Raw genomic sequence first — 15945 nt, forward strand, 5'->3', positions numbered from 1 at the left:
GGAAGCACCGGTTGCTGACTGGAGACAGGGCTCAGCCCAGGTTTCACTGCAGCTTCTTCCAGGACTGACAGGAATAGCTGAGGTTGCTGCTTATCAAAGGAAAGTGTCATCTTGTCTGTGACAGAAGTGCCAGCACTGCTCAGTGTCACAGTCTTTGCACCTACTGGAAGCTACTCCAGCTTGATAAGCTGTACCCCTGCTCAGACCTTAAACTGCAGTCTCAGCTCTCCCCTGTTTTTAGAAAGCAGGGATTTGAGATCAAATCACCGGTGCACAGGAATCCCACCACTGGGGAGGATAAGTGAAGGACAAAGCCAGGTTAATGGGGAGGCATCCAATCCTTGAAGGGTTAACAGAGAAACAAGCAGAAAGCAGGTTTTATGTGCATACAAATAAAGGAAACTGAAGGAGAAACAGCACTGTTCTCTGGAATGGAGTAAGCTCTCAATTTTAAGCTGCGACAGAAAGCAATAGTGTTATGGATTCACTTAATTACAGCTGGATAGAACTTAAAAGCTCTACAATAGATGTATTTTTTTGGCTCTACAACTTTAACTCTTTCAGGGACTTTAATGGTTCTGAATGCAATAATTTCTGAGTACCCCAGAGTCTTTTTTTTTATTATTGTTCTCAGAGTATCTTCTCAGAGAGATTTAGTGCCTCACTTTAATTCCTGGGAGCTAATATACAGAAAACCTAAGGTAGGAATTCCTAAGTGATAAAACACACATGCACAATAAATACAACACAGCTATGAAATTTTAGTTCAAGCAACACACTCCAGGGAAAGAGGTAAGTGCTTGTAGCAGCAAACTGGATTTGGGTATCTGGTCACTAAAACATCTTCTCCAAAATCTTTTGTCACGTTTGAAAAGCTTGCCTGGAGATACAGCTCTAAGAAATTGCCTGACTTGGAAGAAATGGAAGCTTTTATGGAAGTACATTGGGTAAACTGTGCTCTTTCTCCTCACCTCTGCCACTTGCTCAACTTTCTCACTAGAGGTAGTTTTCCCTCCTGATCCGTTTGTGAAATAGCCTAACATGGGGTGTGGCCTCCCCACGAAATGCTTCCTAATTAGTTTCTAAACATTAAATGATTATGGAAGCGCAATTCCCATTCCACTCAGGTGATGAAAAGCTTTACAGGAGTTCAGTCTCACTTTGTAATTAGAGAAATTAGCTTTCTAAGTTTAGATCACTCAACTGTGCAAATGGGTTCATCTGCTGGAATGTGTTGCTCCGAAATGCGTGTCAGCCAAGCAGCACGGCACGGTCCCTATCTCTGCCTCCACGACACTCATCCAAGTGGGGAGGTCAGTCCCAGTGCTGCAAGAGGAAAATGAAGTGTTGTGGGTGTATTATAGGAAAGGCCTTATCTAAAAGCTCACTCATCCGTGATTGACTGCAGCGATATGTCCTTCTCCTTGCAACAGGGAAGCTTAACTCCCAGATAAAGGATTATCCAAGTGGATGCAAATTTTCCCTCTTTCACTCAGTGTGGCCAGAATTATACCTAAAGCTACAGCAAATTAATTTTAATGGGTAATTTCGAGGAGCAAAACTACTTTTATAAAAATCTACAGAAACAAAGGGCTTCTGTATCCTCTTTGCTGTGAAATGAGGTCGTCGAGCTTTATGAATTCCTTATGACTACGTATTCCATGTGTCAACAGAGTCTTTTCTGGTAGCCCTTTAACTGTTTTACTGGAGCCTGATGCAGGATCAGGCCCCCATGATTATGCAACTGTCTTGATCTGCATTACAGTAGTAAACAAAAGTTTAGTCACTGACTTCAAAATGAGATGGATCAGGTCCCTGAACGAAGAGTTTTTTTCCAGGGGCGCCATTCCAAGCTTACCTTCAGGTATCACAAATCTAAGGAAATCCTGTGGGATTGTTCACAGCCACGACTCAATGACTCACCGAGCTTTAAAAGGAAATTACAACTTTCCTAACACAAAGAATTGACTTCACGACACCTGACCCTCGTAAGCCAGGCACTCCCTCTGAAGGCTGTGATCCCCGTCCCACCAAAGTCCTGGGCAATCTCCCAGTGGCTTCAATGAGCAGCTCTAAATTAAGGAACTGATTCAGGCCCAAAGCAAAGCAGTGCCTGTAATTCTGGACTTTGGCACAGCTAAATGTCCACAACGGCTTCTAATGTGGATGTGATCTAACTATGTTGGAATAGGAAGATTAGCAGGAAGTAACTTTACGCAGTGTAAGAAGCTGAGTGCCAGACGTCGAAAAGTTCTTCACCAGCCACAAAGGAAGACACGTCGGCTCCTCACTTGTGGGACGTGCAAGCAGAGCCCTGCAGCAGGAACTTTACGTGCACCAGTCTCTGGCTACTCCAAGCGGCTCAGTTCAGGCCCCCCCGTGCCCACGAAGCAATTTGTATGTTGCTGTATGAAATTAGTACCTTAAAAAGATGCCCGGGCTGCAGGCACCATGCTCAGCCGGGTTTCAGTGCTGCTGTGCAGGGGTTAAAGACCTGCCCTTGAGAGCCTGGTGGAGAAAAGCAAGAGATGGGACTTCAAGGGTAAAATTCGGGACTAAATAAGGTGATTTCGCCGCTGACTTCCATGAGGTCAAAATTTCTTCTGCGAGGGAGAGGGTTTGCAACGCGCTTCTGCCACGTGACTCGTGCTCTCCCTTGCTTTACCTATCAGTAATACTCCCCATCTCAAGACACTGGGAGGCTTAACTCATTAATGCTTGCAAAGCATTTTAAGTTGTTGGACGAGTAATTGTGTTTGAGGGCAGCTACACTGCTGAGTCACAAGCACTGTGGGAACCAGAACTCTGGATTTCCTAAGCACTGGAGTCAAACAGGTGGAGTAACCTGTTACAGAAAGGTCAACTCCAGACCTGCCCTAAAGGTACAGAGCGTAGCAGCAAACAGCAGGGTATTTAAAGGCCCAGAGGAGGAGATGTGTGGCACTTGGGAATGAGTAACATCTATACAGGCTGTGGAAGCTAAACCAATACCCACTGGAAAAAAAAAAAAAGAAGAGAGGCACTTGTTCTTGTATCACCAAACTGCAGCCACGCTGTGGATAAAACACAATAAAGGTTTACCAGCCTAAGAAAAGTTAATTACTCCAAAAAGAAACAACCAGTACTGTTGGAATTTGGGAGCTGGATGAGCCTGGAAGGAGTATTCGGCAACCACACACCGCACGGGCAATGCCAAAATTGCTGGGATGTGATTTGTGAACTCAAATGGGAAGTGATCTGCAGGAGCTGGATGGAGGTCTGAGCACAGCTGTAAGGTGAGGGGCACAAATACCACCAGCTTCCCAGCCTGAGGCACTCCAGAATGGGACACCATAGCCAAGAACAGGCACGCGCTTTGCTTTTGCCATAGGAAATGAAAACAAAGGATATAAAATTAGGTCAGAAATCTTGTTTTCCTCTGTGCCACCGACTCTGGTGTATAAAATAGACATTCACACATCTACTGTGTTAGATCAGGGTGGAATAGGGCATCAGAACACAAGAATAGCTGTTCTGGGTCAGACCAAACGTCATGTAAGCCAGGTTCCTGTCTCCAGCGCTTCAGGAAAAAAGGGACAGGGATGCAGCAAGTTCCCAGCAGTCACCCGACTTCTAGATCAGCAGCCCAGGGACTTCCCAAACCAGAGACAAAGTTAGGGGTGGGGTTTTTGGGGTTTTGCTTTTTTTTTTTTTGTTCAGTGCCCTTTGATGTGTGGCTCTTCCTCTGGGAACAACTCTGAGTGCTTTCTCTGCAAACTGTTGGGCTTCTCAGTGCCCTGTGGCAGGGAGTCCCCCAGGTGACCAACACCTGTTTGTGTGGCTCTGGACCCTGTTCCTGAAAGGATGCGTGAGGCTGACAAACCCCAGCAATCCCCTGGAAGCTGGGACGAGCATCTCCAGTGCCGGGAACAGGGTCCCCGATGGAGTCTGAGCCAGCACGCACTTCCCGGGACTGATCTTTCCTCCAACTTGGACCCCGGGAGGCCCTCGGCGGTGCGGCCTCGTGTAGAGGAGGAGACAGAGTCGCACGGTGGCGACTGCCGCCTCGGCTTCCCTCGGGAGAGCCGCTGGCCAGCGCTACCTCAGAGCCCCGGGCCGGCCGCCCCTCCCGTCCCCTCAGGGAGCGCCGACCCGCTCCCGCGCAGCGCCCCCCGCCCCGGCCCTTCCTCAGGCACCGCGGGGCGGGAAGGGCGGCCGCCGCCGCCGGCCCGGGGCAAGGGTAGAAAGGTTTCACACCGCAAAAAGCGCTCCCGAACTCTTCATTCCTCTTTCAACCGGCCCCGAGGAGGAGAGGAGGGACGGGCCGCGGCTCCCGGGCGGGCAGGACCCGCGCGCGTCCCCTCAGCGAGCGGCGGGGCGGGAAAAGCCCCCCGGCCGCGAGCGCCGCCGAGGGCGCGCGGGACCCGCTGAGGGCGCGCGGGACCCGCTGAGGGAGCGGCCGCCCCGGCGCTCCCAGGGCCGCCCCGGCGCGGCTCCTCCCGCTCCAGGTAGCGCTGGAAGCACCTGCGGAGCGGCGCTTCCCGAGGGACGGGCCCTCGGGGCAGCCAGGGCGCGCCGTCTCCCTCAGGCGGAGGAGGCGCCGCCCGCAGCTCGCTCCATGCCATGCCATGCCATTCCGTGCCATCCCTCCTCTCCGCCTCCTCCTCCTCCTCCTCCTCCTGCCGGTACCTGCCTTCCCCTGACCGTGCCGTGCCATTCCCCTCCTCCTCCTCCTCCTCCTCCTCCTCTCCCCTCATGCATATGGATGGGCGCATGCGCCCGCCGCCCTGGGCTAGATGAAGCGGAGCGGCGGCGGCGCTCCCAGACGGGCGGGCGGCTGCGGGGCGGTGCGTGTGCTGCATGTGCGTGTGTATGTGTGAGTGTGTGTGCGTGTGTGTCTCGGGGGGGCGAGGGGCTCCGCCGCAAGGAATAAAAGGATTGGGATAATAATCGCAGTAATAAAACAAAAAAAAAAAAAGGACCAAAAAAAAAAAAAAAGAGAGAGAAAAGAAAAGGGAAAGAAAAGAGGGGAGGCGAGAGAATAAGGCGGATAAAAGGAGGCCGGGCTGCTTTGCATTGAAGAGCGGGGCGCTATTGAAAGCGCTTGAAAAGCGGCGTTGTCCGGCGCGGGTGCGCCGCGGTATATTAGAGCGGGGCGGCGGCGGCAGCAGCGGCGGCGGCGGCGCCTCCTCCTCCTCCTCCACCTCCTCCTTCTCCTCCTCCTCCCTCCTGGCCCTCCCCGTCCCGTCCCGACCCGGAGCGAGCGGCGGCGGCGGCCCTGCAGGCGGGCGGGCGGGCAGCGCGGCGGCGGCGTTGGGCGGCATGCGTGCGCCCCGGCGGGCAGCCGCGGCGGCGTGCTCCATCCTCACCCTCACCCTGCTCCTGGCGCTGCGGGACAAGGTACGTACCTGGGCAGCCCCCGGGAATTCTGCCGCTTCTCAGGAGTGCTTGCGGGAGACGGGTTTTGGGAAGCCCGGACGGGGCGCTCCTTGCGGAGTGACTCCGGCCGGAGCGGAGCTGCTGCCCCGTAACTTCTCTGCAGGAGCGCGCCTTGCAGCGAGGCTTAATTCCGCGGGAATAAGAAATGCGATTGCTGCATTTTATTTATTTTTTTTTAACCCCCAAAATAACTAATTCAACCCCCCTTTTTTAACCCTTTTCAAATTAATATTTGTTTAATTTTTATTTTTAATGAGCCTAATTGCGGCACTGCCGGGCTGACTAATGAGCGGGGTCTGAGTCTCAGCTGGGCAGCTCCGGCTCAGCTGCACCCCGAAGGAGCAGAGGGTTTGCTCGGTTGCCTTTCCAGGGTGTGCATTAGCTACATCGTTTTGTTGGGTTTGCCCTCGCGTGTGCACCCTTGGCTTGGTTTAATTTTATTTCCTAACGATTTGGAAGCCTTCCTCACGCTGGTTTGTTTTGTTTTTTGTTTTTTTTTTTTTTTCGGAGTTGGCACTTGAGGTTCTTTTTTAGCATTAACGGCGTTATTTAGTTGGGATGATTTATGAGCCCTTCTGATAGGGAAAAGCTTGGAGTGGTTGGCTTTGTTTTATTTTTAATGTTATGTGTGTGGTTCTTGAAAGCACGCTTAAAATTACTTTCTCCTATCTGTAGAATTGTTGTAGATTGAGTCTGGAGAAAAAAAGTGAGGTAACTGTCTGTTTCTTGTTTCTCTCTTTTTTTTTTGTTTGGTTTTTTTTTTGCTTTTTTTTCCCCTCCGGTTGTTTCTTGGGATTAACAGGTGACTTTAGCGTCGGGACAGTTCGAGTTGGAGATCTTATCCATGCAAAATGTGAATGGTGAACTGCAAAATGGAAATTGCTGCGATGGCACCCGAAACCCAGGAGATAAAAAATGCACCAGAGATGAGTGTGACACCTACTTTAAAGTTTGCCTGAAGGAGTATCAATCGCGGGTCACTGCTGGCGGTCCTTGCAGCTTCGGATCCAAATCCACTCCCGTCATCGGAGGGAATACCTTCAATTTAAAGTACAACCGGAATAATGAAAAGAACCGGATCGTTATCCCTTTCAGCTTCGCCTGGCCGGTGAGTTGCGTGGCCTGCTCTGGCTCTGCCTCTGTTGGACGGTGGTCTTTGAGATGTCTTTAGTGTGCCGAGCTCTAACTCCTTGTGCCAGGGGAAGAGGGACCGGGATTGGGGAGGGAGAAGGCATCTTGGCAAGAGCATCGGGAATCCGCAGCGCAGAAATGAGTAAAATGTAGTGGTGTTTTTGTTTTTGTTCCCCGGGGCTCACAATGCACAGCCTGTTAAATTTGAAAGTCAGATGTGCAGCGAGGGGGATCTAAATGGGTCAGGGAAGCAAACCCAGTATCTCTGCACTTTACAGCATGAATAAGTCTCTTGAGACTTAGAAGGTCAGAAGTTCATTTTTTTATTTTTTTCTTTTTTTTTTTTTCTTAACCAGTAAAGTCTTGGGCTTAAGCCATAAGAACAGTGGGTTAGGGGCTGTAGAGGGATCCCGTGTGAAAAGTGTGTGTCATAGCTGGCCTCCTTCCCTGGAGCGTCTTTGGGAAGGCTTCCTGCTTCTCCCAAGGGGAAATCTCCCTGCGCTGCTCGGTGTGGATGGGAGCTGCTGTAGCTGCTCTTGGTGAAGTAGTTGCCAGCTTCCCTGGGAAGCTGGCTGTGTTTTGAGGGACTTGCAGACTCCGGGAGGTAAAGACTGAGAAAAGCCTGGCCTTAGCTTTTGGTCCACAGCACACCTTTCCTGGCTACCTGCCTCTGTGGTCCATGGGTTCTGCTTCCTTCGAGTTGGGTGCAAAACTCCGTGGCTCAAGGAGGTGGGGCTCTTTGCCGGGCACTTTTCCAGTGTTGTCCACTCTAGTAAATGCTGGTCAGCCCTGCAGAGCAGAGAGCTGGAGGATGGGTGACCCAGTCCTTCTCCAGCGATCCTGCTTTGATTTTGGCTGTGGAAGGAATGCTCACTGAGGCATCAGTGCTGCCTGTTTCTTTTGGGTGCTCAGGAGGGTTGAATCTCTGATGGTCAGCTCTGCAGAGGAGCCCTCAACTCCCTGCACAGAAAGCGAGGACCCTCTTTCCAAAATGGCCATCAGCTGGGACAGAGACACACATGCAGGCTCCGGGGACATGGGATTTGTGGCCATGGAAGAGTGCCATGGCCTGGGATGGCAGGAGGTGCCCTGTTTTCGTGCCCAGCAGGCGAGCAAAAACTGAGGGTGACTGATCCGGGGGGGGTCCCGTGCACAACAGCAGTCTGGCTTTTGAGGTGTCTCTGCGGTGCAAACGCTGAAAGCTCCCAAATTTCTGCTCCTAAAACTTTTAATATTTAGAGATCACCTAGGAAACCAAGCTGTTTCCCCCCACACACCCCTTCTCCAAAGGCGCTGAGCAGACAGTTTCCCACCGACTGCCTTGGGATATGTTGATGCTCAGCAGTTTTGTAAATCCAGTCATCCTAACCTAGATGCCTAAGGTCACTTTTGTGAGGGGAGGAGGGCCCTTCCCTGCACCAGGGGAGGGCTGAATCTTGTTTCCTATCCTCTGCCACTATCCCTGCTGCCGAGGTGGACTCTCCAATCCCTCCAAAGCTTGGCTCTTCCTAGGATAAGGGCTGGTTGCTGGGAGAGCCTGGACTTTTTTTTTTTGGGGGGGGGGGGATGGGAAAGCCCGCCCCAAAAGCATTCCTGCTCCAGTTGTGGTGTAGACACCCACTTTGTAGTCCTGCTGCCAAGTGCTGCAGGCAGCCATGTGTTCTTGAAGTGTCCTGTGCTGCCTCCTACCTGCCTCCTCTGTCAGTTGTGACTTCTGGAATATCGAGGGCTGAAGAGGCACAAGGGAGAAATTAAGTCTCCGTTTTTAAGGAGATAGTATTACAAAGTACAATAGCAGAGTTAACAAAAGTATTCTCTGTTGGAAGTACAAGTCCTTCCTTTCTTTCTCTTTCTTTTTTTTTTCTCTGAACGTGAAATGAGATAAAACTGTTATCAAATATGCCATCAAAGGGATAAAGGGCTTTGTAAAAATCTGAGGTATTTGAAGCTCTGCCAATGGCTGTAGTGCTTGTGTTGCAGATTTTTGACTTTTTTTTCTGAAAAGTCAGGTACATCAAGGATTTTTTTTTTAACTAACCCCCTTCTCTGCTCCCAGTAATTCGAGTGCCCTGAATCTGAAGATATGTGTATAAAAATGGTGTGAAAATCGAACGTGTTGCTTCCAACAACCCCTCTCTTCATAGGGCTGGGAAGGGAAATCTGTGTGTAGAGGGTGGGTTTGGGGGGGTGGTGACCCTGGGAGAAGTTTCCTAAGCTTGTCTGCATCTTAGTAAAAGAAATGCTTCTATTGTCCTGCTGAGTCTAATTCAGCACTGGAATCCTGGAGCAGCAGCAGCAGCAGCAAAACCCCAGTGCAGCCTTTGAAACGTGTAAAACTCAACAACTTCAGACACCCTATTCCAAAAATTCCAGGCTTATGAACCAAACTCTTGCTTATTCCCATGCAGAAGTGCACTTTTTGAGACTCTGATGAGAATCTGTTTGCGATTATCAACCCTGCCTTCCCAGCTTTAGCTTCCACAGGACACAGCTTTTATGCTGGCCATTGTGACTTCCAAATGGCATTTTGAACAAAAGAATATCTAATGTGGCAAAGCTCTTATTTGTCCTAAAATTGTGTACACAAATCACTTGAGGCATTTTCAAAGCCGTAAGGATAAAGTAGGAAACTTAATTAGTCAACTCTAATCTGATGCTGAAATTTCAGAACGTAAAAAAGAAAATTTCTTTAGGTGGGGTGAATACTGTGGACTTCAGTAAAAGCTTGAGGTTAGCATTGCATCTACCCATGTGGCTAATCATGAGAGATGGCTTTGAATACATTCAGCTGAAAATTGTAGTAAAGGTAATAAGACCAAGACCAAAATGTTAGTCATATTGCTCTTGAAAATTCATGCCCATCTCTGAATACGTATTGTTTGTGCTCTTCTCTCTGAGGGAGCCCTTTCTTGGATGTTCCAGCTTGAGTCAGTAACATTAAGAAGTCTTGTTGCCTTGACTACTTTAAAAAAAAAATACTTACAAAACCCTCTTCCCATGTCAAGCTGCCCCCTTATGCTGTTTGTGAAAAATAGGTGTATTGCATTAGAGGCCTTTATTCATCATGTAGGAGAGGAAGGAGGGAGAATGGGCTGCTTTAACTGTATTGTTAGAGTGGGCTTGTAGTTGTAATGTAGATTTGAAGTGTCAGAGTCTTATTAATAACTTATGTGGTTTGCTCTTGTCAGTTTTGATATGTGCCCCTGTGAGTAATGGGTGTGGAGATGGTGGGCCATGAATTAATTTAAGTGATGGGAGGTTTGAGGAAGTTGCTAGGAAACAGGGCAGCAGAGCAGCATAAAGGAACTGGAGTGGATCAGAAAGCTGCCCCTGCAGTAGCTGGTAATTCTTCCAGTAAATTGAAACAATAGTGATGATGATTTAAAAAAAAAAAAAAAAATAAAATGGACTTAGGCTTCCTCCGTGCATTCATTTTGAGACTTCACTGGCTTTCTTGACAGGCAAGCTTGGCTTTATGAAGCCATATAAAAAAGCATGGAACAAAAGAATTTCCATGTTCCACTTGTCAAAGTCTGTCTCAACAAGTTTTGTTTCGTGGCAGACACATGTTCTTCTCTGACATCAATCAGATCTCCTGGCTTTCTTAAAGAACCCAAAGTGTGATGTGTGCTGTACCTTAAGGGAGCTGAGCATCAATTAACTAAGCAAAACTTAGCACCAAACTTTGCTTTTATGTAAAGAAAGATCTTTTGGGGGTTTGGCGAGACTGTGAGTAAGAAGGTCAAACTTGGCAATTCCTTTGGTATGCATAGCTCCAATTTCAAACAGCTTGTTTATCCTGAAATTATGATCCTTGTAATTATTTAATATCGGGGCCAATTGTACCAACACACCAGGAAACAACTGAGGTGGAAAAAAACCCTCCAGCACCTAGAGGAGTTTAGCATAAAACACAATTAAAAAGAGTTTTGAATGTCTTGTTTCAACCTTATGCTAAAAAATACAACAGTCAGCCTTTCCCCCTTTTAATGACAAACCTTAGTGCTGCTGGTTCCTGAAGATGTAAAATATGTTTTCTGGGTAGGCATTGTTTTTTCTGGCTAGAAAGACATGATGAAAGAGCTTTAGTATTTTTTAAGCTTTGTGAACTTTTTCCCCCTGTCTTGATAGAAGAGGCTTCCAAAATACTAATCTGCAGCTGATATTAAAGTAACAGACTTTTGAATCTGAGAGAAAAATATCACTTCATTCAGCTGCTTTTTTTTTTCCCTTTTCAACCCAGTATGTCACAGTCATAAGAATAAAATTTGGAGTTTGATTTTGTTTTTCTCTTCCTCCAGTTAACTTTTTGAAAACTTGTAGAAGCAAGTGGTAGATATTGTTGGAGCTTTTCTTGAAGAATTCATGATAAGTCATCTTGGAGCATGGGCAGATCAGAAGAAATTTTTATAATAACAAAATGCATGTTAATCAAATCCACACTCTGTCATTTATTGCTGAATTAATAATTTAAGATTAAATCTTCAGCACTCAAAGTGCAGTGTTTTGCCTAGGATTACTATCCAGCACAGAGCTGGGAGTATTAAGTGACATCTGAAGCATAATTAGCATCACAAGGCTGTTTTTTCCCAGGACTGCAGAGAAGTGATGCATCCATTCGGAGTTTTTGGGCTCCTTACATGTTCTTAGGAGTTAGTTATGTTCCAACCAGTTCAGAACTTCATCTCCCTGGTAAATCCATTTGACTATATTACCATAATACGTCTAAAAATAAATCCTCATCCTGCCTGCTCCCAGAATTTTTGTTCTTGTTAGAATAAAGGCCTGCTCCAGTTTAACTTCAGTGGCAGCTGGATTGGGCCTGGCACTGAGGCTTATTCCTAAACTTTCTCAAGCTACATACGTCCAGCACTGTCAGCTTGTTTATGCAGCTGGAAGTCAGTGTGTCTGAAAGTGAATTGCATAAAATTGATGCTTTATGCCTGAAGTTCTAGTTCAGTCCAGGGAACACTGCTTCACTGTGGGCTGGAGGCTGGAATAGAAGTCAGCTGGTTCTGAAGCTGGGGAAGTTGGATCTGAGCTGTTTATCCCAACTTCAGTTCTTAATGGAGTTCTAATGCCCTGCAAAACAAGAGCCTTAAGCTACAGTTCTGAAAAGCATTTCTCTGGAGATAAAGTATCCCTGTAGATAATACAAATGGCAGGATTGGTTTTGAAACTGAAACTAAACTTGCCTTTGAATTTCTGTTGATGAGTAGAAGTTTAATGGACTCAGTTCTAATAATTTAATTGGTAACCCATATGCCTTAACACAGGGAAAGATATCAAAACTAGAAGCTGTTGAGTTTGTGTCTTGTTAGTCTGTGGAGCTCATGGTTCTGTGGTCACTGCTCTGCAGCATAAATTACACCCATTATTCTTGTAGTGTTCAGAAGAAACTGCAAAAAGTGGATAGAAGTGGTTAAAGTGGTTTGTAAATAGTCAAACATCCAGAGTCCTTCACCAGCTCGACCCAGTTCTTAGGCACTTAGGTAAATAAGTAGAAAGGCTTCTTGTTCAGGCTTGCTCCATGTGAACCTGACTGTTTTGCTTGGCTGGCTACTAGGTATTCTCTCTATTAACCTTGCCACCCTTTTGTAACTGGTGCATTTAATTATCAGTGGGATGCTTTAAACAGGTAGGGGGACTGATAAGAGCAGGTAATCTGCTTGTTGGGGAAGCTTGAAAGCAACCATTGACATTTTGGCCTATCTGTTGCTCTTTGACAAGTGGGGCTCCGTGAGAAAATAACTCTGTAACTAGATAAGGTGCTGATTAAAATGCTGCTCTAGTATGAAGCACCCTGGTAGCTGAGATCACTTAAAATCATTAATTTAAAAAGAAAGGAAAAAAAAAAAGCTGCTATACTTTTTTTTTCTTTTCTTTTTTTTTTTTTTTTTTTTAAAGGAGGGGAGGAGGGAGGACCCCAAGTCTTCCCCCCCCCCTGCCCCAGTACATTGTTCCATTAATGCCATGCTAGTTTTATGATTGGAATACATTGTAGTCCGGCCACCCAGACAGAGGCATTGACTGCTAATATTAACCAAGAACAATAGAGTGGCCATACTGACTGCAGTGAGGATTACAGAACATAATGGGGCCTATCCAAAAATAATGCTAATACAGGACAAGCAACAGGAAGCAGCAGTAGACTCAGCATTGCTCGGCTCCCAGACAAACCATGGACTTACTTCACACAATGGCAACTTCAGCACATTATGTATTCACAGTATACTCATTATTCCAGCAGGCTTGCCAGATCAGAGATCAGCCTGGTTTACTGGATGCTTAAGCGTATGCATAGTTTGGATAGCGGTACTTTTGTGTCCTTCATCATTTGGCAGGAGGGTGGCAGTTGTATTGCAGTGAAGGTCTTGACTTCATTTACTGCCTTGGCACAAGCCAAGGCAGGATGGGGGGGAAAATCTCTCCTGGAAGCCGCTGCTATAGTTAAATTTGTTTTCATGTCTTCTCCTTTACGTGGCTGTGCAGTGTTTACTGGCACTGACAGCACTGAAGGAAGGCTAAAGGAGCTGTGTTTTTGTGTGGGCATATTCTGATGAGGCTCTTGGCCGGGCTGCCTGCTCGGGGTTCAGCTGAGCTCTTGGCCATGACATTGCCATGGCTTAGGCTGGGTTTATGTAGGCAGAGTCAGGAGAGTAACAGCTTTGCAGGGTGTTGCCTCGTCCTTACGTAGGTTGTCCCAAAGAGGAGCTTCCTGATGATGTTCCACTTGACAAAAGGTTAAGAGGGTTAGGTGGTTTTCTTCCTTTTCCAAAATATGTTTTGTTGCTGCTCTTCTGAAACTCTGGGTGTCTGTGTGTCTTTTGTTTAAAAGCGTCCCATCTGGAACCCAAAGCCTTGGGTGTTCAGGGGCTTCTTTCCCCGTGTCACCTGGATGGTTCACATGTCATCTGGATGAGGAACCAGTTGCCTGTAAGTCCTTTGAAGGAACATTCAGTTGTCCCAGTTGGTGGTGTGACGCTGTGATGTGTCTGTGGAGCGTCATCGTAACTTCTCACAGTGTGACAGAGGTACCAAGTGAAAGTCCTGCTGATGTTTAGAGGAAGTGGGTTTGTGACTGGCTTTAACCCTGCTCAGAGATGCCCCTGGGCACTTTGGAACGTGCCTCAGTTTCCCTCTTCCCTCTCCCACCCCCTTCCAGCTGTAGGGAGGAGGTTGCCAGCCCTCTTGGCGGTGAGCTGTGTCCTGCTGTGACAGTGCCCTGGCCGTCCCTGGGGTGCAGACAGGGCGTGAGCACCTTCTCAAACTGCTCTTCACAGCTGTGCACGGCTGGCGGAGCGTGAGGAGAACGTTACTGGGCTTAACCTGCTCTCCTTGTTTGGCAGAGGAGGAGCAGGCGCAGCACTCTGGATGCAAACTTCCCACTGCATTTGTCTAGTCATGGTTTCACATGCTCAGCAAAGCTTTTGCATGCTCTAACCACAGGGAGAGGAGGGAAAGAAGTTGGACTAGTTGCAACCTCTTTGGAAAAGGAGGCAGTCCTTTCACTAAGTGCTGGATGTTTTAATCTATCCCTGGCCCTCTGACTTGCAGAGAGCCTTTAGAAGCCAAAGTACAAAAGCACCTCTTTTGGGTGGATGTCTGGATGAGGGGAGGGAAGAAGGTAATCAAGCAGAGAGCTTTAAACACCACCTGCTTACCAGGAGCTGCCAGCATTTCATTTAAATAACCAGCAAAGAGGTTGCATTGCCCTTTCAGACCCTTAAAAGGGACGGTTTCTGATGGATTTCAGAGTCTTCACAGTTTTTTGGGTTGTGTTATCAGTGGATCAAGACTAAATCGTGGTGTCTTGTCATTGAGGAAAATAACTCTTACACATTGGTGCTTGCTTTGTTTTTTGGAGTATGCACTTGACCATTTCCATCCTCTCCTACCTTAACTCACAGGAGTTTTGCTGCCTTTCAGTCCTCTGGGCTGATCAGACTGTGGATGTTCTGCAAAGTGTACAAACTGACTGTTCCTTTCAAGCTGCCTTTCCTCTCCAGCCACAATCCCTGCCTTCTGGTCAAGCTCAGGTTTACAGTGGCTAATTGGGTGTGACTCTGGAAAGTTCACTGCTGCCTTGTTGCCAAGGACATTGCTTTGATGGAATAAGGTGCATGATGTGGAATTCTCATGTCTGGATATATATATTTATTCAAAGATGGGCAGAGGTCATCTATGGGCATGGGAAAACTTAAACCTCCATGGTGTAAGCAGTCATTCCTGAGATATCTGAATCGCTGATCTATAGAGTGGGGATGATATGCACTTTTAAAAAATCTCAACAGTGCAGCTTTGCACAGAACTGCATTTTTTGAGGGGTGAGGGAATTAACTAGAGGTATGTGATAGTTGGATTGTTGAGGGAGGCTCTGGGTGTCTGTGTGTCTTTTTGTTTAAAAGTGTCCCATCTTGAACACAAAGTCTTGCGGGTTTTTGATTTCCCCCCCTCCCCCCCATGCTGAGAGGGACTGAGCCAAGAGATCAAATGCCATTCTTTGTATCATCCCTTCTCAGGACAGAGATTCTTCATTTAAAACACTCAGACGAGGTGAGAGGGGGCAAATGGAAAACAGGGAATTGCCAGGGTAGGTCTATTCCCCCTGCATTTTGTTTTCATGCAGATAAGCATCTCCTCTTTTTAAACGAACTCCTGTGTGGTGTTGGAAAGTGGTCACACAAGTATCTAGCAACAGTAGCACTCAGAGCGAGGATTCAGCCTTTCCTTTCCTTAAGGGCTAGGTGTGTTGGTAAACAGTCCTGAGAACCAGCAGGGAACTGTTGCTATGAGTTTAGACAAAATATCTTCCAAAACAATTATGCAAGGCCGAAAGGAAAACATCCTTAACTTTATTGGAAGTAGTGCTGGTTGCCATAATTCATTCTCTATATCATAATATTTTTTTTCAAGCTTGCAGTAACATGTTGTGCTTGTACTGCATAATGTTGGTAATTAAACCACTGAGGAAGCACCCAAGATAGTGCAATCTGCATCTGTAATATGGCTGGGGAGTTCTATTCTGGTTTTGTTTGTTTGCTTTGGTTTTGTGTTTTGTTTTGTTTTTTTTTTTTACCACTGACTTGTGTAAGGACTTCTTAAATCTCTTTTAAACAGTGTTGGATGATCGTGCTGTCTTTTCTTTTCAGAGTTTCTTTCAAGTTGTCAGACTTTTGGTCTAGAATAGTAACAAATCACTTTTCATGAAATATTAACCAAAAATGGTTTGGGCCAATGGAGCCTCTGCATAGAAGTTTGGGTGCATGTCTTGGCTTGCCCAGCTTTGCTTACTTTTGGAAGCATTTTCCCACAGTTATCAGTGAACAGAATGGAATCCCGGTCTGCTTTGAATATGAAACATATTTAGGCTATATTGCAAGCCGGTGTCCATCA

At 47.1% G+C, this 15945-nt stretch overlaps 1 protein-coding gene across 1 annotated transcript in view; it reads left to right on the top strand.

The window, feature by feature from the left end:
• Positions 1-5290: 5290 nt before the first annotated feature.
• Positions 5291-15945, top strand: part of JAG1 (jagged 1) — a 34973-nt gene continuing 24318 nt past the window's right edge. The window contains exons 1-2 of the mRNA XM_017834509.1: positions 5291-5379; positions 6221-6526. Of these exons, the coding sequence (XP_017689998.1) occupies positions 5302-5379; positions 6221-6526 (384 nt within the window). The 5' untranslated portion in view covers positions 5291-5301. The remainder of the gene's footprint in view (positions 5380-6220; positions 6527-15945) is intronic.

Source organism: Lepidothrix coronata, unplaced genomic scaffold, assembly GCF_001604755.1.
Source record: "Lepidothrix coronata isolate B3197 unplaced genomic scaffold, Lepidothrix_coronata-1.0 Scaffold234, whole genome shotgun sequence".
NCBI lineage: Eukaryota > Metazoa > Chordata > Aves > Passeriformes > Pipridae > Lepidothrix > Lepidothrix coronata.